Genomic DNA, 27,852 nt, shown 5'->3' with positions numbered 1-27,852 from the left:
ATGATGCAGGAAAGAAATGGTGTTAATTCCATTCCCACCACTTTTTTGGTGGTAACAGAATCACTGCTATCTTTACTGCACCGCTGAACTGCAAGTTTGACCTTGAAGTGGAGGTTTTTCCTCCAGCATCATGCTGTATATAAATCTGCCACTTTGAGACCAGCTTTTCTTAAAAATCAGCAGAACGGAATTACCGCTTGCACCAATTTTGCCCAAATCCTCATGGAGTCCTATGAACTCCGATAATTAGGGTTAAAACTGCCCAACCACTGCCTAATCACGTGGTAGACCCACAGGACCAAGTGCGGTAACGGTAAATGAGTTTGGTAGTAATTCAGTGCTAATTCTGCATAATAACTGCCAAACTCCTAATGAAGCCCATATGTTTCTCAATTCCTAGTTTTCAACTTGCCTGGCTCAGAAAGTACTCCTTTAAACTCACTGTGCCTTAGTTTCCAAAATTGGGTGTCCATTGATGTGGTTCAGTTTGCAGTGTGCACTATCCAAAAAACCCTCACTGCTGATTTTCTGTACTATACAAAGAATTATTGATTGTTTCCTAATGTGTGGGTTGACGTCCCATTTCACCCACGTAAAAAAGGCTATCTGTTATTTGGGACAGGTGTCCCTTGCCCAAGCCTTCGCCACCACTTATCTCCTTAGACCCAACTCCCCTCAGACCACACACCTTTATCGGAGCCTCCTCGCCTCGATTGCTCATCTGGCACGGTACAAAACACCACAATTAAATAGACTATCAAAACCTGAGCAAGTGGGCCTATACCAGCCTGCTGACCTTTTAAAGTAGGCCTAATGTTTCCTTCGTTTTTTCTCGTTTACAAATGTAAGGTACTCATGGTGGCAACAGTAAAGACAGACACAAGTGATCACAGTTCAAGGGTGTTTATTAAACTGTATGTGCAGGTGGGAAAAACGCTAATTCCAAACCTAAATCTAAGATGGGAGCAAACTACGACCATCAAATAATAATAAGGCAGTCCTAGTTGCGCATTGTCAAAATAAAAGGGCCTATACTAAGAAAAACCTATTGCCAATCCTTATGCTAAATACAAACAAAGAGTGTGGGATAGGATTCACAGGAAAGAAAGAAGTGTTCACAAAGAATAAGCCAGTATGCCATAGTCGGGATCTCCCCATCCCAAGTTTTGAGTGCAGGACAAGGCGGGGCTACAGAGCACAGCACACACTCGAGCTTTCCAAGCACGAGCCAACAGTTCCGCTCTCAGCTATCGGGGCCATCAGTGGTTAAATCTCCTTTCTACAAAAAGTCTCTTGCCTCTGAGGACCTGAGGTATTCCAAAAATAATAAACAAAAGTTCTGTTCTGTTTGCGCATTGTGTGATGCCTTTTCACCCTTGAATCCCCCTCTTCCGGGTTCAGATCCACAAAATGTTTGTGCCAATATCGGGACCCTCGGTAGTTACATATCTGGCTTCCGAGGGCCTGATGAGCTCAAAATCATAAACAAAAGTTATTTTCTGCTTTGCATTTGGGGTCATGATTCTTCACCCTGGGTCCCCCTCTTCCGGGTTCCAACCCCTCTCGAATATCAGCCTCTCTCCGTCAGGTTCACTATGGCTAGTATTCACACACTTTTATCCATGACATTCATGTGTCATTACGGTGATTGCTTCTCACCCCTGGATCCGCCTCTTCTGTCCTAAGACCCTTCTCAAATAGCAGCCTCCCTCAGTCGAGTTCACTGCGGCTCTCCTTCACATGCTTTCTCCCTTGACATTCACAAAATCCTAATATCATTTTAAACAGTTCACCGTGGACATCCCTCTGCCGGGTTCACTCTTGTCAACACACTGTTCATTGGGACTTCAGACTTTGCCCCCTTTTCATCGGCATCCCTCAGTCGGATCTGTCTGCCGGTCAAAGACTTTCAACTGTACAGAGGATTTTACCAGACCCCTGTATGACTACTTTGACTCCTTTCTCGCCTCATTCCCAAGGCCTTCTGGTAACGGTAGTTTCAACAAAAGGGTAGTGGCCTATTGTTTCCCGAATGAGCACCCACATGGAGCCAAACTCCTCTGTAGCTAGTTTTCCCCTCTCGTATTAGCAGTTTTGTACTTTCTTCAATTAACCATATACTACTTTTGTTCAACACAGTTCGGTTTCTTATCGGCTCTCCCCTCGACTCACCGACTGTGATGAAACACTTGCTTTGCTTGTCTCTGGAGTCAAGGTCAGTACCACAGTGGCAAGAGTCTCTCCCTGGCTCAGTTATCGAGGGCCACGTGTACTGTTGACATCTGCTGCAACACACGCTACTTATTGTTCGCAGTCTTACGATTCCTTATACAGAGGTTTCACAGGCCTTGGTCGGAAAGGGCTCCCTTCCTTGTCACCCTCTCGATTCGCTCCATCTTTCTGCTCCTGAACTGCTGTGCTGAGTTAGCTCTCTCGTCGTGCAATCTTACTTGCTTGTATTGTGCTCTTATGCTCCACTTTTTATCCCTGTGGGGGAAGGGAAAGGGACGTCAGGTGTTTGCGATTCTGGTCAATTGCCTGACTTTGCCTGACCCTTGTGGTCATACATGTCTGGTAAACGGCTTTGGTGTTTGTCTGTTGTATTTCGTGGTTGCGAAAGATGTGTGTTGGAAAAATATGGGGGTGGGAGTAGAGCGTTTGAGTTTCCTATGGGGTAGGATGGGGAAAAGGTGTTTTATAAAAAGGGGAAACCGCGTGTCACCTGTCGGTGTCCCACTTCCACTACCTGAGGACCCCCCATTAAGGTGATCCTCCCGCACTAGTGCACCCCCAGGAACTGGATCCTATAGCGATGGCTGTGTCCTGCGACCTGGATGACAGATCCACAGGGATTAGTAAGTGAGACACTGTGAGGTGTCTCACACAAACTAAGGTATGTAAAATATTTTGATGAAATGTTTTTACTAATTGTAATTCAGTCATTTTTCGAAATTAGAAATTATTAGGTGACCAGATAGCTTCATGTCCCTGGCACACCATATTTTCAGTACAGGACTATCTTTTCAGAAATCGCCAAGTATGAAAGCCTAATTTGCTCAATTGACTACAACTCCCAGAATGCAATGTGTGTTAATTGAAAGACCATAAGTGACATAGCAGTGTCCTGGTGGCACAGAATCATCGTGTCACTCTGGTGACACATGTTGCCTCATGTTACCGCATGATGCCAGGCTACGCCCTCAGACTTCTCTACTTGCCCTGTTGTTGGCTTGTGCTGCTTTTTTGTATGTGTGCTTAACAAACTGATCAACAAGCATTCACACAGCCAACTATTTTGACTTTAGTTATAGGCATGAGATAGACATTTTCCAAAATGTCGGTCTAATGCCTATGCAATAGCCAAAATGGCTGGCTTTCTTAATACTTGTTTGTAACAGGATTTATCTCTGTGCCACTCTATGTCCCTATCTCTATAGCGTTCCTTATTCCTGCCATATCTCAAGAGCTCATTCTCCTTCACTTATCCATGGCTATAGCTTTTCCCTGTTCCAGCCATATATATCCCCCTGCTACATGATCTCTTTCATATGCCTGGGGCTGCCATATCCCTACCTTATTCCTGGTCTGCCTTGTCTACCACGTTCATGGCGTTACCTTATCCATGTGTTGCCTTATCCCTTTGCCAGATTATTCCGTCCTCAATGCTGTGCTGTATGATCTATACCATTGTCTTGGGAGGATAGCTCAGCGGCAACGTGCTCGCCTTGGAAGTAAGACGACGCAGAGCAACAAAGGTTCAAATCCCCGGGTCTGCGCTTAGAAACCTCTGGGTATTAAGCGTGTTATAAATAACCTATCATATCATATCATGTATTATTCATCCTATTTCTTTTGTATCCCTGTGTGGCATTACATATATGGGTAATCCATGTCCTGCCTTATCATGCATAGTGCAGCACGTAAATAAAGTAGACATAAGCTAGCTCAGCATCACAGAGGATTTGGAGTCTCCTGGCTCAACAATCAATTTCAGTGGATGACAAACAGAGGCCTCTTTATTCATTGGCTTGCAAGTCAAGGAAATGGCATCCAGCACCTAAGGCGACCCCACCTGAGTGACCTGACCCGCTGTCCAGATCCTTGCTTCCCGAATGACCTGACCAAAGAACAATCTAGAATTCTACTGCCAGACCTTCCGCCACACGTATGCCGCCTCCCCCCAAAACAATGGACTCCTTGATAAAGAAGAGCCATGAGACGATTCCGTAGGCAGATAGGCGCTGTACAAGTCACTCCTTGCATGGATAAAGCAGTGCAGAGATAAGTGATCGAGGCATGAGAATAGTATAATGTAGCTCACTGAGAAGGTATGGTTGGCGCAGCACACGGAGGGCAAAGACATGATGCAGAAAAGAGATATGTTTTGTAACTGGGAAAAGAGAAATCACAGAGGAGGTATGCCTAAAACACGGATAAGGTAGGAAGAAGAGGTTGACAGGGACAACACATCACAGATATAAGGAAGGGCTAAGGCAGCACCAGGAGAAGGGGCGGATAATGCAGAACAGGAGTAGGGGCAGTACCACAGACAAGGTACCTGTGGGGCAGCACAGGGCTAAGGCAGCACCAGGAGAAGGGGCGGATAATGCAGAACAGGAGAAGGGACATTACCAGAGACAAGGTAGGTGTGGGGCAGCACAGGGCTATGGCAGCACCAGGAGAAGCGGCGATTAATGCAGAACAGTAGTAGGGACAGTACCAGAGACAAGGTAGGTGTGGGGCCGCACAGGGCTAAGGCAGCACCAGGAGAAGGGGCGGATAATGCAGAACAGGAGTAGGGACAGTACCAGAGACAAGGTAGGTGTGGGGCAGCACAGGGCTATGGTAGCACCAGGAGAAGCGGCGGATAATGCAGAACAGGAGTAGGGACAGTACCAGAGACAAGGTAGGTGTGGGGCAGCACAGGACTAAGGCAGCACCAGGAGAAGGGGCGGATAATGTAGAACAGGAGTAGGGAGAGTACCAGAGACAAGGTAGGTGTGGGGCAGCACAGGGCGAAGGCAGCACCAGGAGAAGGGGCGGATAATGCAGAACAGGAGTAGGAACAGTACCAGAGACAAGGTAGGTGTGGGGCAGCACAGGGCTATGGCAGCACCAGGAGAAGCGGCGGATAATACAGAACAGCAGTAGGAACAGTACCAGAGACAAGGTAGGTGTGGGGCAGCACAGGGCTATGGCAGCACCAGGAGAAGCGGCGGATAATACAGAACGGGAGTAGGAACAGTACCAGAGACAAGGTAGGTGTGGGGCAGCACAGGGCTATGGCAGCACCAGGAGAAGCGGCGGATAATACAGAACGGGAGTAGGAACAGTACCAGAGACAAGGTAGGTGTGGGGCAGCACAGGGCGAAGGCAGCACAGGGCTAAGGCTGGATGATGCAGAACAGGAGTAGGGACAGTACCAGAGACAAGGTAGGTGTGGGGCAGCACAGGGCGAAGGCAGCATCAGAAGAAGGGGCGGATAATGCAGAACAGTAGTAGGGACAGTACCAGAGACAAGGTAGGTGTGGGGCCGCACAGGGCTAAGGCAGCACCAGGAGAAGGGGCGGATAATGCAGAACAGGAGTAGGGACAGTACCAGAGACGAGGTAGGTGTGGGGCAGCACAGGGCTATGGTAGCACCAGGAGAAGCGGCGGATAATGCAGAACAGGAGTAGGGACAGTACCAGAGACAAGGTAGGTGTGGGGCAGCACAGGACTAAGGCAGCACCAGGAGAAGGGGCGGATAATGTAGAACAGGAGTAGGGAGAGTACCAGAGACAAGGTAGGTGTGGGGCAGCACAGGGCGAAGGCAGCACCAGGAGAAGGGGCGGATAATGCAGAACAGGAGTAGGAACAGTACCAGAGACAAGGTAGGTGTGGGGCAGCACAGGGCTATGGCAGCACCAGGAGAAGCGGCGGATAATACAGAACAGCAGTAGGAACAGTACCAGAGACAAGGTAGGTGTGGGGCAGCACAGGGCTATGGCAGCACCAGGAGAAGCGGCGGATAATACAGAACAGGAGTAGGAACAGTACCAGAGACAAGGTAGGTGTGGGGCAGCACAGGGCTATGGCAGCACCAGGAGAAGCGGCGGATAATACAGAACGGGAGTAGGAACAGTACCAGAGACAAGGTAGGTGTGGGGCAGCACAGGGCGAAGGCAGCACAGGGCTAAGGCTGGATGATGCAGAACAGGAGTAGGGACAGTACCAGAGACAAGGTAGGTGTGGGGCAGCACAGGGCGAAGGCAGCACCAGAAGAAGGGGCGGATAATGTAGAACAGGAGTAGGGACAGTACCAGAGACAAGGTAGGTGTGGGGCAGCACAGGGCTAAGGCAGCGCCAGGAGAAGGGGCGGATAATGCAGAACAGGAGAAGGGACAGTACCAGAGGTAAGGTAGGTGTGGGGCAGCACAGGGTGAAGGCAGCACCAGGAGAAGGGTCAGATAATGCAGAACAGGAGAAGGGACAGTACCAGAGGTAAGGTAGGTGTGGGGCAGCACAGGGCTAAGGCAGCGCCAGGAGAAGGGGCAGATAAGGCAGAACAGGAGTAGGGGCAGTACCAGAGACAAGGTACATGTGGGGCAGCACAGGGCTAAGGCAGCGCCAGGAGAAGGGGCAGATAATGCAGAACAGGAGAAGGGACAGTACCAGAGACGAGGTAGGTGTGGGGCAGCACAGGGCGAAGGCAGCACAGGGCTAAGGCTGGATGATGTAGAACAGGAGTAGGGACAGTACCAGAGACAAGGTAGGTGTGGGGCCGCACAGGGCTAAGGCAGCACCAGGAGAAGGGGCGGATAATGCAGAACAGGAGAAGGGACAGTACCAGAGACGAGGTAGGTGTGGGGCAGCACAGGGCTAAGGCAGCACCAGGAGAAGGGGCGGATAATGCAGAACAGGAGAAGGGACAGTACCAGAGGTAAGGTAGGTGTGGGGCAGCACAGGGCTAAGGCAGCGCAGGGCTAAGGCTGGATGATGCGGAACAGGAGTAGGAACAGTACCAGAGATACGGTACCTGTGGGGCAGCACAGGGCGAAGGCAGCACCAGGAGAAGGGTCAGATAATGCAGAACAGGAGTAGGAACAGTACCAGAGATAAGGTACCTGTGGGGCAGCACAGGGCTATGGCAGCACCAGGAGAAGCGGCGGATAAGGCAGAACAGGAGGATAATGCAGAACAGGAGTAGGGGCAGTATGTGTGGGGCAGCACAGGGCTAAGGCAGACAGCAGGAAGCACAGCACAGGCATAAGGCGGGGTTAAAACATGGCATGGAGTGGCAAATGCAGTGTGGCTCAGTGATGAGTTGGACGGGTATAAGTAGGGATTAGGGAACACAGGTGTGCAGTAGTATGGGTGCTAGAAGTGTGGCAGCACGAGCAGGATGCAGACATAAGGCAACACAAGGATAAGATGGAATGAAGCAGCAAAGGGATACAGTAGGGAGAAGCCATATGATGGGATTGAAGCAGCACCGGGGTAATGCAGCAGCAGGAAACACATTAGGAATACAGCAGCATATGGAGAATGCGTTGAAGGGTAGCCCAGCATGGGCTACTCAGCGATAAGACATTACTATGGATGAGCTCATATTTCCTGCAGTAGAAAAGCGAAACATACAAACAATTCTCAGTTAAGTGAGTCATTTTGCCTTATGAATACTAAATATTTCTGATCCTCCATCACTCCCATGCATTCCACTAACACGTGCCTCCATACAGTAATTTGCGCTGCTATATACTGTAGCGCTTCATGCCGGGTTCCTTCCACTTATGTTTAATAGGTGCTACGCCTACCCAATGTAATCGCAGAAGGATGAAGGTCTGAGTAGGCCTTTCAGCAGAATTCCAACATGCAAAGTGAAGACTTGCCTTATGACTGAGGCGAGCGCTTCACTTGTGAGCTATCTAGCGACTAATGAGTCTGCATTTAATGCTGCTCTGCACGCTTACATTCCAGGGATAAGTGGGCAGTGCATGTCTAGGGCGGGAATACATTAGCACAGGTGTGAGGACCAACATGGCAAGGCAGCACCAATGATAAGGCAGGTACAAAGCAGTTCTCTGCATTGAAGCTTGTAGACTGAAGACTAACCTCGTCCGGGTGCCATACGCTCTCCTGCAAGTCAACGTGGGGTTCGTCACTTTGAGGCTTTTAACATCACGGTTTCTCGTTTAAATTGCGCTACATTGTCTCCCTGCCATGCCCTTGTACCAGTCTACAAGAGGCGATTATTGGCCACTGGATATACACTGCCATGTTCCACCCTGCATTCCCTTCAGCAAAGCGCACTGATGTGGCCATCTAGTGGCTAGGAGCGCTTTACAAGAATGGTAGACAAGTCTAATCCTTGTTTCGTTCACCACTATATTCTTGACATTTAATTTGCATCCCCAAATTGCGATTTCGCTCCATTTTCCTCTTTTGCGTCTCTCCACATGCAGTTTGGTTTCTCTGCAGCTTTTTTTGTTTATCGAGGTTAGTAGTCGTTGTTTACCTCATAGTGATTTTCAGACCTCCCATTCACAAAAAAACTGTTTAGGAGTGATCATCCCGTCCCCAGCCCTCTCCATGTGTGTCGCTTCCAGCGTCAGCTATTTTGAGGGCCTGGCACACATTTCCCTGCCAGCCAGACTTCGCCTGCTGCTCTAGAAGTGCCCTCTGGCCTTCCCCTCACACCCCGACTGTACTCCACTCACAGCTCGACGTCTGTGGAACACCTCCACCGTAAAAAGAAAAAAAACAAGGAGCTGACTTCCTGCTTCGGCAAGAGCTCACCTTTTAATTACCTTCTTATTCAGGCGAGGCGGAAGGTGTTTTTTTTTTTTTTTGGGGAGGATGGGCAGGCATGATAGTGGATCATTGAAAAGTGTATAAACTAGCGCACGTGAAGGAAAGTATGCAAGAGTGTTCACAAAAGATGTTCCTCTGAAGAGTGGAAATTATTCGTCGTTGGTTAGCGAGAGCGGCTACGTTGTTGCCCTTAGAACGTGGTTTCAAATCCTGTCTCCGGTATTTGGCAAGAGGATTCATTCTTGGCAAATCAGTTCATTTCAATGTGTCTTCAATTGTAAATATACAAAACCAGCTGTATAAGTGGTGTCCTTAATTCATGATGCTACCAATTGTCACAATGTCCCATAACATCTCGGTTTTTTTAATCCTGTCTTAATTATACGCCACATAACTGTGTGCCACCCCACATTCGATCACGGATGTTTGCGATACTCCAGCCACAGAAAATGTTCTCCCAAAGTGCTCCATACCGTCCCGTTTGTTGGAGTCTGCGATGCCCCAGGACCCAGGCATGCAGGCCTTGTCCCACCCGTCCCTGAAAGGACTGCACATATCGGGCTCCCGGCGCGCTCTGCCATGGTGCTGGTGCGCCCGCATTATTCATTAACACGCACAACAGAATGTTGCCTCGTGTCACATGAGCATATCACATATCTCCTTTTTGATGACAAGAAAATAAATATTTCCTTACTATAGTCAGTTTAAACATGACAGACTTAAACATGGTAACATACCACCCTGGATTTAGCCCAACATGGGCACCATCAGGTGCGGGGCTTTGGCCCGTGTCCTTTTGAGCCTACTCACCCATTATAAAGTCTCGGAATCTTGCAGGGCATCTTCTGCTTTCTCTGCTGTGATATCTTTTCCCGCCTTCCTCCTCAGTGGCATAGCCCTCTGCCCTGCCTGGTGTTGGCATGTTGTCTTCCGCTCTACCTTCAGGTGTTGACCAAGCGAACATGTTCTTTGACCGCTACCTGTGCCGTATCTTCTTGCCCACCCCTGCTCCTCGGATAATGCGAGAGGTAGCCCGCTGGATTGTGGGCTCCAGGTCTGTATGTCAGCACCACCCCGTATTCCATCAGGGCCAGCATCCATTGTTTGAGCCTCGGGGCGACTTGGACGAGGACCCCATCATGTTGGGGAGTAACTGTTTGTGGTCAGTCACTACCGTAACAGGTTTGCTCAGTATGTAAATCTGTAAATGTCTGCATCCCCATAGGACGGCCAGGGCTTCCCTTTTGATCTGGGAGTAGCGTTTCTCTGTGTTGGTTAGCAACTTTCTGGCATATGCAATCAGTCTCATCTGACCTCGCGCATCCTGTTGCGACAGAACTGCAACCAGCACGACCGGGCTGGCGTCGACAATGATCGACTCCTTCCTCGGATCACAAAATGCCATAGACTTCTTTCCTGTTAGTGCCCGTTTGATGGTTTCAAAGGCATCCTGCTCTTTGACAGTCCACTCCAATGCTTTGTCCTTTCTTGTCAGTAGCCTGAGGGGCTCGGAGAGAGACACCAGGTTGCATATAAAGCGACCACAATACGTCACCATTCCCAAAAAGCTCCTGATTTCCGACACGTTTCCTGGCGGGCTTGCCACCTGGATGTCGCACATTTTCTGCGGGTCCAGACAGATGCCCTTCTCGTGAAATACAAATCCGAAGAATTTTATACTATCGTTCAGGAACTGGCACTTCTCGCGATATACAAATCCGAAGATTTTTATACTATCGTTCAGGAACTGGCACTTCTCGCGATGTAGAGTGAGCCCAAGGAGCTGAATTCCCTCCAGAGTCTTCTCGAGGCATGGCGTAGACCAAAATGTCATCTCTGAGACTGGTGACTCCTCAAGACCTGCCAAAGTTCCAGTTTTAACATTTTGAAAAACTTCTGCTGCGGAAGAGATCCCGAAGCTTAAGCGTTTGTATTGGTAGAGACCTTGGTGGGTTGTGAAGGTGGTAATGTAACGTGAGTCCGGGTGGAGCTCCAGCTGATGGTACTTGGACCGCAGATCTAACTTCGAAAACACTCTCGCACCCTGTAGTTCTCACACCATGTCGTCAAGAGTCGGGGTGACGTCATTTGTGCTTAATAGCCTGATTAGGAAGTCTCATGTTGACCCAAATACATACCGACCCTGATTCTTTGGCTTGCTCGCCAACTACGATGGGTGATACTCATGCAGTGGGCCCCTCTACTCTTTCTACAATGTCTCATTTCACCAGGTTCTACAATTCCAGCTCTACCTGTTGTTTTAGATGAAAAGGGATCCGACCGTGTTTCAGTGCAGTTGGACGTACTGTTCCATCGATGTGCAGCTTGACGGGCTCGCCCCTTAGTTTGCCAATGCCTTCGAACACCGTCTTAAACCTCTCAACAACCTCATTTATGTCTTCAGCATAAACGCTAAAAGCGAAATATAGGATCCCAAGATCCTCTGCTGCTGCACAGCTCAATAGTGAAGGAGCGCTTATGTCGGTGACAAAGAATTTGGCCCTTATCTCCTTCCCTTCGTGGGTCACTTTGGTAAGAAATATGCCTTTGAGAGGTATTGGTCGGGTTCTGCCAAGTGTGAAGATTTTCGCCCGGGCTCTTTGCCAGCGCTGGAGGCCCCGGTAGTGCTTCGTAGTGTGGGGTTGCCATCACGCACACCGACGCTCCAGTGTCTACGAATACTGGCGTCTTCACTCCTTCTACAGATACCGTACACATAGATTGCCTCCTCTTTTTCTTTATGGAGTCTATGCTTGAGATGAAAAAGAATTCTTCTTTCTCCTCTTTCTCTTCTGCCAGTTCTTGACTTGGTGCCACCTGTTCGACAACTGCTATTTGCCTCTGTCGCCGTACCGTGTCACTGGGCGTCCTGCGAGGTCCTCTGGGAATAGTCACGGGTGTGGGGGCTTTCCACATCCATGCAAATTGACCCGCGGTTCCACATTGTCTGCATAAGAAGTGTTCTTTGAGGCTGTCTTTCGCTGCTTGATGGGAGTTGTTGATGGGAGTGAGGCACTTGAAAATCTTGTGAACCTCCAACACAGCGGAGTATATGAGGGTTGCAATTTTTGCCTCATCATCTGTCTCGCTGGTCGCTCTAAAATACATGTCCAACTTCTCTATCCAGAGCAACCATTTCGGTCCCAGCTTTGGATTGCCTGAAGTGTCAAATTCGGGCATTTATGGCCAGTGTCCCTTTTTGCTGTGGTGTCCTTCTTGCCCGATGGGTCCTTGCAGCGCTTTCTCCGGCTCCCTGGAGGTCGTCTTCATCACTCATGGCTGCAGATCGCACAGGCACCCCATTTGCAAAAGAAGGCTGTGATTTCCACCTGCTGACGCCATTCTGGGACGTGTGGCGCTGTGGTGCTCTAGCTCTGCACCTTTTATGTGACCATGCCCTGGTGTGGGGCACGCCAGCCCCTCCGACCAGTAACTCATTGGGACTGAGAAAATACTGATGGATGACAAAAATGGAGAAAAAAAAGAAAATCTGTTTGTAGTCTTAAGCCATTGTGGGTTCCAAAAATTGCCCACACTGCGCACAAGCACTACACGTGTGGAGCCTCTGCCGTTGTGTCACAAAATGGCAGTGTTTGCCTTACTGTGATCATCAATGCATCTGAAAGCTGTCGGATCAGGTTGCCGGAGATAAAAATCAGCATCGGAATACCTTCACCCTGCTCAGCTGCATCCTCGTCGCCAATGTTGTAGTCAGCGATGCCCCAGGACCACTACATGCAGGCCTTGTCCCACCCGTCCCTGAAAGGAACACACAGACACAGGTCCTGCCGTATTGGGTTCCCGGAGTGCACTGCCGTGGTGTGGGACAGCCCCCTTTATTCATTAACACGTGCAACAGCAGAACGTTGCCTTTGTGCCACATGACCACATCACCACCATTTTGGAGGTCTTTGACCCTGGATAAATGGGAAAGGTCCCTCCTCCGTTCATTTAGCAGCCTGGACCCATGCTGCTTTGTGTGCCGACAGGATGACGTGCTGATATGTCGGCACATCCAGTGAATAAAGGGGCATCATGCAACGCCGCATAGTTGGTGCACAACGGTAGCCCGTAACATGAACCACTATGTCCAGTTTCTGTTATCCAGGGGCCCGTGATGATCTGCAACAAGCCCCCAGGGTATATAATAATGGCGACGAAGGAGGAAATATAGGTGCTGATGAGTGACGTGGGACTGCATTGATCTCACGCGGCTTCTCTACCCGCCGCCCAACGTGAGAGACTGAGCTCCGTTGCATCTGTGTCCATGCAGGAAGGAGGTCGATGCACTGACGGATCTGACGGTGTGAGGTGCACCTGAGTGTTTTAATCACTCCCAGAGGAACTTGCAAAAGAAAACAGTGGCCATCGGTCTGATTGGAAAAGGAGTGTTGGGCACTTCAGGTGCGTAATGGGTGTGTGGCTTTGGAGAGAAGGTTTGTTATGTGAGGTCGCTATTCCCCATAGGGAGTGCTTTTGTGCCTCCAACACCAGATCCAAGCTCGGAGAACATCACTGTGTCCTGCTAGACTTAACAACCCTACAACAAGGGTTTTGCACGTACTCCATTGCAACTAATTGAATAGGTGTCAACCAAGGCACCAAGCATAGATGACATTTTGGAAGAGGACCCAGTAGCTGGAAGACTCCCCAGGCAGCAAGGTTAACTAGCTCCCCTAGTAGAGTTTGACATCACAGGGGCCTTGTCAAATCTGGATTCGAGGTGGGTGCTTTGGTTGGAAAGGCTGGATAATGTGAGAAAAATGGACGCTGTTATACTCTCTAGGCCCTGCTATCCACAACGCTCTGCTCAGCCGATGACTCATATAGGGTTGCGATGGGAGCGCAGTACTTCAGCCCCAGGGTTGATGTCGACTGCAAAATATTTGTGCTCCGAGTAGCCAAACAAAGGGAGGAAGAATGCTTTAATAAATGTCATGTAAGGCTTCAGCATTTGGCGTATTCTTGTGCACTGATCAATGAAGAAGATGAGGTTTCTGCGTGACTTATTCAAGGGTGTTTTTTCATAACTCTGAGGAAGCAGATACTACACGAACCAGGAATAACTTTGGCCCACATATTGGAACTGGGGAGAGTCCATGAACTGGCTGATACGTGGGCATCCAAAATGGATCCATCATTAAAGCCATCAAATTAGAAGAATCATTTGCAGTAAGCAATCAACCTAAAAGGCCATTCAGAAAAGGCACACAGAACAAGGCTGAGAAATGATATGACAGCACAACAATCTGTCTATACCACACTATACCACACTCTGGGGAATGCTCAGCTAAGGGACATACGCGTGGCAGGTTTGGCCTGCTAAATCATTTAATGAGTTAATTTCACGCACAGCAACTGGTACTGCAGCCCAGAGGCAGGGCCAAAACACAGCGTCAGGGTCAGAAGAAGGAGCAGAAGGATGTGCAAGTTGACCCAGTCATGCAGGAAGGAGAACAGCCATGTGCGGAGGAGAGCCTGGGGAAGTGTTTTTCATTTGATAGGTGCTGGGGCCAGGAAGGAGACGGAAAAGTTATCCAAAATGCACGGTGAAGATACAAAGGACAGATGTCCCAGTTTTAATTGATACAGGAACAACCGTCAATGAAATGGTAACATCACATTACAAATCGCTGAACCTTCCCCCACCACTGGCTCGCACACAGGTGCGCATTTTGACCATTGGCAGCACCAAACCTCTATCCCTGTGGGGCATATTCATCACATCATTTCGGCATGAGTACCAACAAATAAAAGCACACTTTATTTGACACACATGAGTGAAGACACAGTACTTGGTTGTGCGGCTGCAGATCGTACATTTTGCTTTTGGGGTGTACTTTGAGGACATTAAGTCTCTGATCAGTCAATTCAGCTTGATATTCTCTGTGATTGGAATTATGAAGGGTGCACATATCGACTCCATGTTGATGAAACAGTTCAATCAGTGGCCCTCAAACTCAGAAGGTATCCTCCACCTCCGTGCAAACGTGGAGGGTGGAAATAAGGAAATAGCTTGAGATGGATATCATTGAAAAGGTGGACGGCGTGTGTCCCAGATCAGTGAGTCCAGAAATGACCCTCCCATAATATAGGCGATGTATTTTGTTGGCCGGAAACCAACGCCTCATATGTTCAGCATGTATTAGTACAGACTCATAGCATGACCAGACAGCGTTCATTTTGTAGGAATAGAATTCGCCATGTTGACTAATTTTCGCTTTTTGCTTTCTGTTCAAATTGCTTTGCTGTAAGCGTTTTCTATTCCGTGATTCTGTTATTGCTCATGCATAAAGCAAGGCCACGAGATACATGTTGAAACACAACACAGGCAACCCAGACAGCAGTGCCCGGTCCCCTCCCTCACAAGTCCTTGGAAGTAAGCAACAAGGCATTTAATCACTACGCAGGTGCCAGCTAGACTCGCTGATGCGGTAGAAACGAACAATAAATGGCTTGAATTATGCTCTCTTTTATGGCCCCCCTTCACTGAGCCCTGTAGAGCGAGCTGATCCCTAGGACACAAATATAAATTAGAAGATAGTGAGGCCTGGAATGTGTCTCTCCCCTGCACGCAGCTTGCTTGTAAGAACAAGAGCAGTATATTCCCAAAAACAAAGAATCATGTCTGCAAGTCCGCAAAAATTGCAAACTGTTGCTAAATGAATGTCTGAAGGTGTCATATTCGTCACAATTGTCAATCATCAAATCCATTTCAAAGGAAGTACATTATGGGTGGCATTGAATATGTCATTACTGATAATAAGATGTTTGTTTTGTATATATGTAACTGTTGTAGAATGCTCGCTCTCTTGCGTTCCACGGGGTCTGGAGACACACGTTGCGGGACGTGAGACCGAGTTGGCCAACTGAGACTATTTGCTTTGCAATAAACCCTAGATTTTGGGAATTGAACCTTGTGTCTGGCATATCAGTTCGTGTGTGGTGATTGTGCCTTGTTTCCATACGCGAGGATCCCCTAGGGGCACCATCAAAATCTAAATAGGGACCCTCCCCCACTTGTTCCATCGTATACGTTGTAATATAAGAAGGCGAGAGGAGAAAACGAAGGGAGGATGAGACGGTCGAACCGGGATCAAGAGGTGTTCGGGGCGCCCCTGTGAAAGTGATGAGAGACTCCTCTGCAGATCTGTATGAAGCTGATCCCTGATCGATGTGTCCCACCAGAGAACAAGGAGGCGAGGGTCCCGAAACGAGGCAGAGTGAGCCAAGATATGCAGACACAACGATTTTTGGGTGCGTCAGTATACGGATGAATTGCGTCTTGAAAGACAATCTGGTTGATCAGGTGAGTCGTGCCCCGTTTCTAAATAACCCTGATATTGGTTGAGAGTTGGTTTTGCAAAATTAAACGCCCAGGGTAAGGTTAAAACATGAAAATACGGTATGTGGAAGTGAAGCCCTAGTCAGGAATGCGCACAACTGGATTTTCATGAAAGGAAGTAAAGTAAAATTGTGGTTGAGCTGCTGTCGTGTAGGTAGTGAGATGATCTGCCACTATCACCTTGAAGTATATCAAATTATTGTGAATTACTATCTACACAGGCTGCGCTTGGTAACCAACGTAAAGCCACTGATGTGCAAAATTTAAACAAGAATGATGGGGAATTAATCACAGAGATATTCTACTGGTTTATTAGTAACAAAGAGCAAAGTTGTTCATTCACAGGTAAAGTGTAACACATCAATTGTGTTGAATGAGTCTGAACTTGGATGAATTACACAGAGCAATTTATATGCAATCAATAAAACACCCACAATTTATATGCAATTGCGCAGCATATTTGTTGAGTACTTCAAAAACCAAAACTTGAATGAATCACATTGTTTGAGATAGGCTTATTCGCCAAAACACACACAATTTATATGCAATTGCGCAGCGTATTTCACATTAAAGAAAAGCCAAGAATTTGCCAAAACATGCCAACACGTGTTTCAACCAAAGAGGTCGTCCTCAGGGCATACAAATGTAGTTTACCATTTGCATTAATCTATAATTATTGAACCTTGGCTTGAAATCGAAACAACCAACGTCAGAGGTAGTGGGTCAAAAAACAAGAAAAAACAGGAGAGAAAGGAGAAATAGAAAGAAATAAAAACATACCGTTAGAGATAATATATGCAATTGATTGTTCTATTTCCTAAAATAGGGATAAATGAATCTATCCATACCTTAAATATGATTGAGGTTTCCTAATACTTGATTCAACTTTCAGTAGTTGAGAGATTTAGTGATTTCTACATGCTTGACTGGACAGGGTCTGTAAGTTATAAAGACTTGGTATAATATGACACATATTTTAGTTCAAAAGTCTGCATTGCTAGTAAGTTTAACATCTAATTTGTGAAAAGTATGGAAACTATAATTACCAGTCTTGCAATCAAGAGGTAGTTGTCGTTCGACTGATATGCCGCTGTTGCAGTATAATTGAAATGTAACGCACGTTTTTAGCGTGCCTTGCCTTTAAATTCGGCCGTAATCTGTAACATGGATATGACAACGTATTTAAACACTTGTTATAAGGAACGTGCTGCATAAGCTTTTCGTTTGGTATCGTTAGGGCGTAGAACTGGCTTACCGGCATACGCTCCAAAAGTTGATGTGCTCAATGGCCGGTTGTTTCTCAATACTGAAGGCATCGGCACAATCCGGGGGTTACTATAGTAACCTTCCCGGGTTAGGTCAGGTGATGTAGTCATCTGACCCTGTTGCTTGGATACTCCTTACAAGCCGGAAATGCATAAAACAGACATTTGAGGAAAGGCAAGGCACGCTAAAAACGTGCGTTACATTTCAATTATACTGCAACAGCGGCATATCAGTCGAACGACAACTACCTCTTGATTGCAAGACTGGTAATTATAGTTTCCATACTTTTCACAAATTAGATGTTAAACTTACTAGCAATGCAGACTTTTGAACTAAAATATGTGTCATATTATACCAAGTCTTTATAACTTACAGACCCTGTCCAGTCAAGCATGTAGAAATCACTAAATCTCTCAACTACTGAAAGTTGAATCAAGTATTAGGAAACCTCAATCATATTTAAGGTATGGATAGATTCATTTATCCCTATTTTAGGAAATAGAACAATCAATTGCATATATTATCTCTAACGGTATGTTTTTATTTCTTTCTATTTCTCCTTTCTCTCCTGTTTTTTCTTGTTTTTTGACCCACTACCTCTGACGTTGGTTGTTTCGATTTCAAGCCAAGGTTCAATAATTATAGATTAATGCAAATGGTAAACTACATTTGTATGCCCTGAGGACGACCTCTTTGGTTGAAACACGTGTTGGCATGTTTTGGCAAATTCTTGGCTTTTCTTTAATGTGAAATACGCTGCGCAATTGCATATAAATTGTGTGTGTTTTGGCGAATAAGCCTATCTCAAACAATGTGATTCATTCAAGTTTTGGTTTTTGAAGTACTCAACAAATATGCTGCGCAATTGCATATAAATTGTGGGTGTTTTATTGATTGCATATAAATTGCTCTGTGTAATTCATCCAAGTTCAGACTCATTCAACACAATTGATGTGTTACACTTTACCTGTGAATGAACAACTTTGCTCTTTGTTACTAATAAACCAGTAGAATATCTCTGTGATTAATTCCCCATCATTCTTGTTTAAATTTTGCACATCAGTGGCTTTACGTTGGTTACCAAGCGCAGCCTGTGTAGATAGTAATTCACAATAATTTGATATACTTCAAGGTGATAGTGGCAGATCATCTCACTACCTACACGACAGCAGCTCAACCACAATTTTACTTTACTTCCTTTCATGAAAATCCAGTTGTGCGCATTCCTGACTAGGGCTTCACTTCCACATACCGTATTTTCAGTTTCATTTGCCCTGTGGACTGCTGCACTGTTTCCAAATTTAGGAAAATAACTTGCATTGTTTTTCATTATGACAGACTACCTTAAAAACAGAGAAGAGGACAGTGCTGCCCTCTTTGCACCTAGGGGCTCAGATACTAATCCCTTTAAGTCTAGACCTAATGTATCAGAAACGCTTATTCAGAAATTTATTAAATTAGAAAGATTATGCAAGAAAGAAATCAACAAGTATTGGGAACAAGTATCACTCAAAAACTATATACAGCAAGACATTATACCGAGAGGATTAAGAATTTTAATTTTCCCCGACTTCGTACATAAAGATGATCAGGATCTGGCAGCTGACTGGGAAAGTAATATCACAGCCAGCTCGGAGAATATGATGAAAATTTTGGTCATACATGCTGAACGCGAGCATACTCGAGTACTTAAAGAAATTGACAAACTAAAAATTGAAATCACAGAAATGAGTAACCCAGAAAGTTCAAAGGTTAAAAACTATGCCAAAATGAATGAGATTTTAGTCGAATATCAAGATGAAATCAAGTTACGTAAATTCAGGAAATTTTATAGAGATGAAAAGGACTATCTAAATGATAGAGTATACACCTATCAACCTAAATATGATGGGGACCAATCACAAATAGTCACGCCTACAGCGTCACCCGTCACATCTGACACAGACTCAGAAATTGAAACCACTACTAACCCTAACATTGAGGGAGAACAGATTAATGCAGAAGGGTCTCGTCATTTCAGACGAGGCTTTCTGGCAGAAATTAAAAGATATAAGAAAGGTAACCAATCTACCTATAACTCTCAAAATAAACAAGTCCGATTCTTTAAAAATGTCCCTTTAGGACGCAAAAATCTACCTACTCCAACAACCTCAGAGGAGGAAGAGGAAGAGGAGCAAGGAGGAGAGGACGAGAAAGATACAAACAAAAGACTCACCAGATCCAGTTTCAAGAAAACCAAACCGAAATCTATACTAAAAGTCTAGTCATCAATTTGTCTGATAAACACCTCTCATCACTACAACAATCTGTACTTAATCATGGGCTTTCATTTGCACCGTATGCTACATCTGATATGACTGAACTTCAAATTGACCTTTACAAATTTTCAAGAAAACTCAAACTTAAAAAATTCTTTCATAATAAAGTCGAAATGTATAGACCTTTAGAGCAACTCCCAGCCACCAGTTCTAAAAGTATTCAAGAAATAGAAAATATACACTTACTTTCCAACCTCATGGAAGAGGGATCTAAAACTGTCAGTGATATTCAAGTAGAACTCGGCATTCATCAACGAAATATGGATATTAAGGAACATAAGAATAGATCGAAATTCATGCCACCTATTGCTGGAGACAATGTCATTGATATCTTTTACAAGGCAATCACCAAGGAAATTCATAAACACCTAGATGGATTTCAACAAAATTGTTGCAGCAGGAAACAGAATCTTACCAAGTTGGAAAGACAGGCACTACAAGATTTATGTGAAGACAGCTCAATCATTATTAAAGAGGCTGACAAAGGAGGCAACATTGTCATTCTGAATAAATCAGATTACATTAAAATGTCAATGGAACATTTAACCACGCCTGGATGTTATGAGAAACTTATTACTAACCCCACATTACTAACTTCACAAGAATTACAAACTTTACTTCAGTTTTGGTATCACCAAGGACTACTTTCAGATGATGAAAAAGCGTTTTTATCGATTTCCAAACCACTTATGCCAACAATTTATTTTTTACCCAAGGTCCACAAGCCGTTTCTCACTCTCCCAACAGTTCGACCAATCATGAGTGGCCAGGGAGGAGCTACCGAAGCACTCGCTGACTATATAGACAGTAGTATTAAACATTTGGTACCGGAAATCCCAGCATATATTAAAGACACAACACATACGTTGCAAATATTACAAGGGACTATCTGGAAACCCACATACTATTTAGTGACTCTAGATGTGGAAGCCCTCTATACTTCAATTCAACACCAACTGGCCCTGGATACGATTGATTTTAGCTTCAGAACCTACTCTGCTTCACACTATACACATGTACAGATGATTAAAAGTTTTTTGGAATTTACACTTACACACAATCAGTTCCTTTTCAATGGTGATTATTACTCGCAAATTAAAGGGATTGCGATGGGGGCGAAATATGCGCCCTCTTTGGCCAACCTATTCATGGCCTACTTTGAGGAAAAATATATTTTTCAGAACAATCCGTTCAAGCACAACATTATCAGGTGGAAAAGGTATATTGATGATGTCCTGGCGATTTGGGAAGGCAGTAAAGAAGATTTTGCAGCATTTATGCTTTACCTTAATGATAACACCTTTGATATTAAGTTTACAGGACATATGGATGCAGCAGAAATTACTTTTTTAGATCTTAAGATTAACATTGTGTCAAACAACATCGAAACCTGCACCTTTAGGAAAGAAACTGCAGTAAACTCTATACTGCATGCAACTAGTAGCCATAGACAAAGTGTTATCCAAAATATTCCCAGAGGTGAAATGTTAAGAGCGAAAAGAAATTGCAGCCAGGATGAAATGTTTCAAATAGAATGTAAGTCAATTGGACACAGATTTCGGGAAAGAGGGTATCCAATTCAACTAATCAGGAAAACTACTGATGCGGTCAAGAAAATACCGAGACCACAATTGCTGATAAATAAGACAAAAGTGTCCAGCGAACAATATCCTAAGCATGTCAACTTCATCACAAAATATTCAAGTGACCACAAATTCATACAGTATATACTGAAAAAACATTGGCATATTTTACACCTAGATTCTGATTTGATATCGTATATTACTGATCGACCCAGTATTATCTTTACCAAGGCAAAGACTTTGAGGAAGATCCTCAGTCCCTCTTTCCTTAAACCTGACCCAATTGGACAGGCAAATTGGCTTACTACAAGCACAAAGCCAGCAGGCTTTTACAAGTGCGGGACATGCAATTTTTGCCATCATGCTTTAGCACCTACAAAAATCTTTAGCTGCCATAATGGACTTCAAACCAAAATATTTGACTTTATTAATTGTCGTACAAAATTTGTTATCTATGGTATCTTATGTGTATGTCAGAAAATGTATATTGGCAGCACGATCAGAGAAGTCCGTTTCAGGATTCGAGAACACCTCAACAATCTTAGTAGCCAGGATATTAGACTTCCTTTAGCTTCCCATTGGCAGAAGCATCATCAACTGGATAATATTAAAGACATCAAATTCATTGGACTCAAACACATCCAACAACATCCGAGAGGTGGTAACAGAGAATTGACCCTACGACAACAGGAAGCAAGAATGATTTGTAAATTACGTTGCCTGTCACTTGGTTTGAACCAAGACCATGAATTGAATGTGTTTCTATAATTTGTACGAATTTAATGCTAAAAAACAGACAATCAAACCCATGCAAACCGATACAGCTTACCGACTATGCCCGAGGCATTTATATTCAGCCTAGTGACCCCACTCTGTGAGAAGTCACTGTTTATATTTGTCCCAACAGCCCAACCGGCAGTTATTTGCATGTCTGCACGCTGATTCGAGCGCACCACATTTATTTTGATTTCTTAATTGAGGTTGATATTTAGCACCAACTATCCAATATCCGCACCTAACATAGGATTAGAATTAGTACGGATTATTTCAGTTTTCTTTTTGTTGATGTCAAAGCTGTACACAGTATTAACATCAAAATATCTATATGTAATTAAGTCGCTGCAAAAATATTGCCGTAAATGAATGAGCTTCCGCATAGGAAGCTTTCCTCAAATGTCTGTTTTATGCATTTCCGGCTTGTAAGGAGTATCCAAGCAACAGGGTCAGATGACTACATCACCTGACCTAACCCGGGAAGGTTACTATAGTAACCCCCGGATTGTGCCGATGCCTTCAGTATTGAGAAACAACCGGCCATTGAGCACATCAACTTTTGGAGCGTATGCCGGTAAGCCAGTTCTACGCCCTAACGATACCAAACGAAAAGCTTATGCAGCACGTTCCTTATAACAAGTGTTTAAATACGTTGTCATATCCATGTTACAGATTACGGCCGAATTTAAAGGCAAGGCACGCTAAAAACGTGCGTTACATTTCAATTATACTGCAACAGCGGCATATCAGTCGAACGACAACTACCTCTTGATTGCAAGACTGGTAATTATAGTTTCCATACTTTTCACAAATTAGATGTTAAACTTACTAGCAATGCAGACTTTTGAACTAAAATATGTGTCATATTATACCAAGTCTTTATAACTTACAGACCCTGTCCAGTCAAGCATGTAGAAATCACTAAATCTCTCAACTACTGAAAGTTGAATCAAGTATTAGGAAACCTCAATCATATTTAAGGTATGGATAGATTCATTTATCCCTATTTTAGGAAATAGAACAATCAATTGCATATATTATCTCTAACGGTATGTTTTTATTTCTTTCTATTTCTCCTTTCTCTCCTGTTTTTTCTTGTTTTTTGACCCACTACCTCTGACGTTGGTTGTTTCGATTTCAAGCCAAGGTTCAATAATTATAGATTAATGCAAATGGTAAACTACATTTGTATGCCCTGAGGACGACCTCTTTGGTTGAAACACGTGTTGGCATGTTTTGGCAAATTCTTGGCTTTTCTTTAATGTGAAATACGCTGCGCAATTGCATATAAATTGTGTGTGTTTTGGCGAATAAGCCTATCTCAAACAATGTGATTCATTCAAGTTTTGGTTTTTGAAGTACTCAACAAATATGCTGCGCAATTGCATATAAATTGTGGGTGTTTTATTGATTGCATATAAATTGCTCTGTGTAATTCATCCAAGTTCAGACTCATTCAACACAATTGATGTGTTACACTTTACCTGTGAATGAACAACTTTGCTCTTTGTTACTAATAAACCAGTAGAATATCTCTGTGATTAATTCCCCATCATTCTTGTTTAAATTTTGCACATCAGTGGCTTTACGTTGGTTACCAAGCGCAGCCTGTGTAGATAGTAATTCACAATAATAAGGTTAAAACATGCCTGGGGTATTGTCTTCCTGTCTAGTGGGATTTTTCGACTGCGGTAGACAATCTTTGGAAACTGGCCAGGCTGCGCCACCCGTAGGGACGCTGGCATATGAGATGTATGTAAAGTATGGTGGAGGGGCGATAATGTTTTGTGAAATTTGGCATAGGCAAACCAGGCACGAAGAAGATTTACAATGGCCAAAACACGGGAGTTATGAGATTGCGCAGATAGATTATTTGGAATCAGTATTGCTGCGTAAGAAAGCACGGTCTGCGACATTTGACGTCATTAGAGACTGGAGGAAGGAAGCTATGCTTCGTTGGAAAAGCAGAGAGAAAAATGCGCGCAGGCACAAGTCAAGAACAGTGAGAGTGAAGGAGCAGGATGAAAAGGAGTGGGATGATAATTTAAGAAAGACAGACAGATGCGTTCAGATGGGAGTAGACAAAATATATCCTCAACAAGAATTGCACTCATCAGATGAACTAATTAATAAAATATTAACTGAGAAAAGACAAGAGCGCCTAAAAAGAGAGGCTAATAGGATTGCACCAGTGCCATTGCCCAAACACCTTCAATTGCCCAACCCATCCCTGCAGCTCAGCCCCCATTACAGTCACAGATCTTGCAGCCACAGCAGCCACTCCCGTTCCAATTGCTCCATCCGCACCACCCTCTCCCTCCCAAGACATTCCCCTTCCCCCGCCACCCATTGAACTTGAAGTTATTGTAACAAGAGAAGACGAAAGGGAAAGAGAGGGGACGGCACAAAGTTAGTGCACTAGAGTAACCCGTAGTGCGGTCAGCAAAGAGAGAAAGAGGGAGTTCAAAGAACAGACAGAAATGTATATAGATGGAAATGATGAGACATTGACGCTGGATTCGATGTATGATTTCAGAAAGACTGGTGAAAAACGGGTACTTTGGAATTCATGGGAGAATATTTAATGGAGAGATGGAAGCAGTTAATTGGAATGGTACCGCCGCAGAAGTTGCGGGATTTGAATGCTTTGGAACGATTGAGAGAGAAGGACGCAGAAATAAAGGAACATGTGGACAGGCTTTTTGAATTTAAAAATTAACTTGATGATGCATATTCTGAAATGTTTGCCATGCCAGGGTATAGGAATAAGGATATAAGAAGTGAAAGGAAAGAAGCGGTACCATATGTGCAGCGGCGATTTCTTCCGCCGTCAAGACAGGCTTAGTGAATAAATGAAAATATGTACACGAGAGGCACTAAAATGGATTACAGATCCTAGTGTTCCCACGATGGAAGTGCACGAAATATTTGATCAATATACATTGCCAATGAAGAGAAAAACACTGCAGGTGATGGTTGAATATTTGCAGTATAGAGATATAGAAAATAAACAAGCAAGCACCCCAGAATTGATGGCAATATATAAGAGAGCTATTGAACGCAGAACGGGAGAAACAGCCTTATCGTTTGAGTTAGCAATAGTATTGCATATGAGGGAGGGTGGAGGAAATGTAAGTGCTGTATTTCCTATGAGGGATGTGCCACCTACTTTTGTGCCAAAAGTAGAAGTTCCTGGTGTTAATGGAGGGCCAGCGCAAGTAACGGAAGCGCATTATACAGCACAGTATGTACATGTCCCTTTCTCCAGACAAGTCAATAATATAAAACAAACGATTCCTGATTTGAGGAAGAATCCAGCGGGATTCTATAAAGAAATAGAGTCCTATTTAAGATCGTACATTTTTACTATGAACGATATAGACTTAATATTCCCAGTAATTGTGCCAGCAGACATATGGAAGCAAATAAGAAAAGTAAATGATGAGGATCGCTACGGTGACACATGGGAAAATGTAGCAATAGAGGAAAAAGATAGAAAAGCAGGCGAGAAACCATCGCCAAATATGGCAGCGTTACCATGACGAATAATACAAAAAATTGAAGGAGATAGTTCCAGAAAAAAGAATTGTATGGGACAAATTAACTGCATGTGTTCAAGGCAAAGATGAGTTATCCACAGATTATTTTATTAGATTTGAGGAAGTGTTCACAGATTTTAATGGACAGGATGTAAGCACGGAGGCAGGTAAAAGACTATTTGTTGATAAATATGTGAGAGGATTAATACATCCAATTCAAAACATAATAATGACATCAGAAAGTGCATGGCAAGAAACATCATTGAGTGAAGTATTGCATATGGCCCAGTATTATGAAAATAGGGTGAATACAGAAAAAGCGAAAGATGCGAAGGATAGGGTACATTTGAAAACAAGGGTGTTACTTCAGCAGGACACAATAGAGGGAGAGGAAATACGCAAGGGAGGAGTAATCCTAACATGCACGGAGGGCCTCTAGGATTAAATCTGTGTGCATATTGTAGGGAAGAGGGTCATTGGCGAGCGCAAAAATAGAAATGGGTATGGTCAGAGGAGACCGCACAGGGGACACCTGGGAACAATTGGACAGAATAGAAATAATAATATGCAGCAAAACCAGAATAATCAAGGAAATGGCAATCAGAATCAAAGCCAGGAGCAGAGTTAGACTCCTTACAACCAAAATCAAAGTGAGCGAAATAAAGGCAGGAGCGGAAATATCTTTGATACACAACCCAATACCTATTATTGTGGTGACTACACATCGGATGATTTATTGTTTCCTCAATAGGACAGCCCAAGATAGGGATCGGAACCAGTGTCTATTCCCGTGAATCAAAAAGGGCCTTACGTAGAAATGAAAGTCGGGAATAGAGAGCACAGCTTTCTCGTAGACACAGGTGCACAGAAGTGCTCAATAGACCACCACTTGGTTCCAGAAATACAGCTGTCAGGGTAAAAGGATATCTCAGTAGGGTTTGCAGGTACGCAAGTAATCAATCCAGTGTCCCAATCAGTACCATTGACATAAGGTCCATTTACTGAATATTGTCCATTTCTCCTGACAGAGAATTGTGGGGAAAATCTGTTAGGATTAAACTTGTTGAAAAAACTGAGAGCAGTTATCCATTGCACTCCTGATGGAGTGTTCTTGACAAAATCGGCACAGAATTTACCAGTGTCTGAGTTCCTGTCCAAACCTTTGCCGAGGGAGTTGAGTGAAGTACCAGTTTGCATATGGGCGATGAATGACAATGATGTGGGATGCTTGAAGATAGAACCAGTAAAAATTATTTTGAAGGAAGGAGTAACATTGCCACGTATTCCTCAGTACAACATTTCAATGGAGGGCGAGAAAGCATTAAAAAGTATTATTTCAGATTTGGTCAAATTGAAGGTAATCGAAGAGATTACAGGTAGCACATGTAACAGCCCCATTCTCCTGGTGTATAAGAAAGGAGGGAATGAGATACCGTATCATGTCATAATTGATCTTCGCGCATTGAACAAAGTGGTTGATCCTCAATTCCCATTAGTCCCAGACGTCACCACAATTTTGACAATTATACTCGCCTCGGCAGCATATTTTAGCGTGATAGACCTTAAGAATGCATTTTTTAGCATTCCAGTACAAAAGGATAGCAGATACTTGTTTGCTTTCACGTTAGGAGGGAGGTCATTTACATTCACACGCATTCCACAAGGCTATACAGAGAGTCCGAGTATTTATAGCAGGGCATTGAAAGAACAGTTAGATATGTTAGAACTACCGGCATGTTGTGTATTGTTACAATATATAGATGATTTGTTGATTGCTGCTGATACAGAGGAGATTTGTAAAAAAGAGTACTTTTTTGTTATTATCACACTTAGCAGAGCATGGCCATAAAGCGAGTTTTAAGAAATTCCAATATTGTCGAAAGGAGGTGGCTTATTTGGGCTACCTACTTTCGAGAGAGGAGAGAAGACTGACACCAGAAAGGATAGAAAGTATCTCTGGTATGCCTATTCCAAAAACACGGAAAGGAGTCAGAGCCATAATAGGCATGGCTTCCTTTTGCCGTCAGTGGATAGTAAACTTTGCAATGATTGTGAAACCAATGGTGGCATTGATAAAAAAGGATGCTGTGATGCAATGGAATGAAGAATGCCAGAGAGCATTTGATCTGCTCTAAACTGCATTGTGCTCTGCCCCAGTTTTGGGCACACCAAACTATGAAAAATATTTCAGATTATTTGTGCATGAGAATGAAGGCTGCGCATTGGCTGTTTTG

General features: G+C 44.4%; 2 protein-coding genes and 1 long non-coding RNA gene across 4 annotated transcripts in view; 2 read left to right on the top strand and 1 right to left on the bottom strand.

The window, feature by feature from the left end:
• SFXN5 (sideroflexin 5) overlaps window positions 1-27,852 on the top strand; it is a 1,920,751-nt gene that overhangs the window by 1,590,551 nt on the left and 302,348 nt on the right. The window lies entirely within an intron of this gene.
• LOC138515654 (uncharacterized) lies at window positions 16,434-17,532 on the bottom strand. The gene is made up of 2 exons (XR_011282139.1): window positions 17,185-17,532; window positions 16,434-17,075 (listed from the first exon to the last, which is right to left on the bottom strand). It is a non-coding gene; the product is annotated as an uncharacterized lncRNA (long non-coding RNA).
• LOC138516860 (uncharacterized) lies at window positions 20,818-23,613 on the top strand. 2 transcript variants are annotated; one of them, XM_069632304.1, is made up of 2 exons: window positions 20,818-22,653; window positions 22,752-23,613. In XM_069632304.1, exon 1 carries the CDS (start codon window positions 20,832-20,834, stop codon window positions 22,071-22,073), a length of 1,242 nt encoding a protein of 413 aa, XP_069488405.1. In that variant the 5' UTR covers window positions 20,818-20,831; the 3' UTR covers window positions 22,074-22,653; window positions 22,752-23,613. The 2 variants fall into 2 exon arrangements, with proteins under 2 accessions (XP_069488405.1, XP_069488404.1); XM_069632303.1 differs by having other exon boundaries at window positions 20,818-22,862; window positions 22,972-23,613.

This window comes from Ambystoma mexicanum, chromosome 6q (assembly GCF_040938575.1).
Source record: "Ambystoma mexicanum isolate Mex_15411 chromosome 6q, UKY_AmexF1_1, whole genome shotgun sequence".
Classification (NCBI taxonomy): Eukaryota; Metazoa; Chordata; class Amphibia; order Caudata; family Ambystomatidae; genus Ambystoma; species Ambystoma mexicanum.
Note: the sequence above shows the minus strand (reverse complement) of the source record. Positions and strands in the feature narration are given on the sequence as shown.

Bases quoted from the DNA above. Each gene is read 5' to 3' on its own strand.
- LOC138516860 (XM_069632304.1), top strand. From the start codon at position 20,832: ATGGGGGCGAAATATGCGCCCTCTTTGGCCAACCTATTCATGGCCTAC.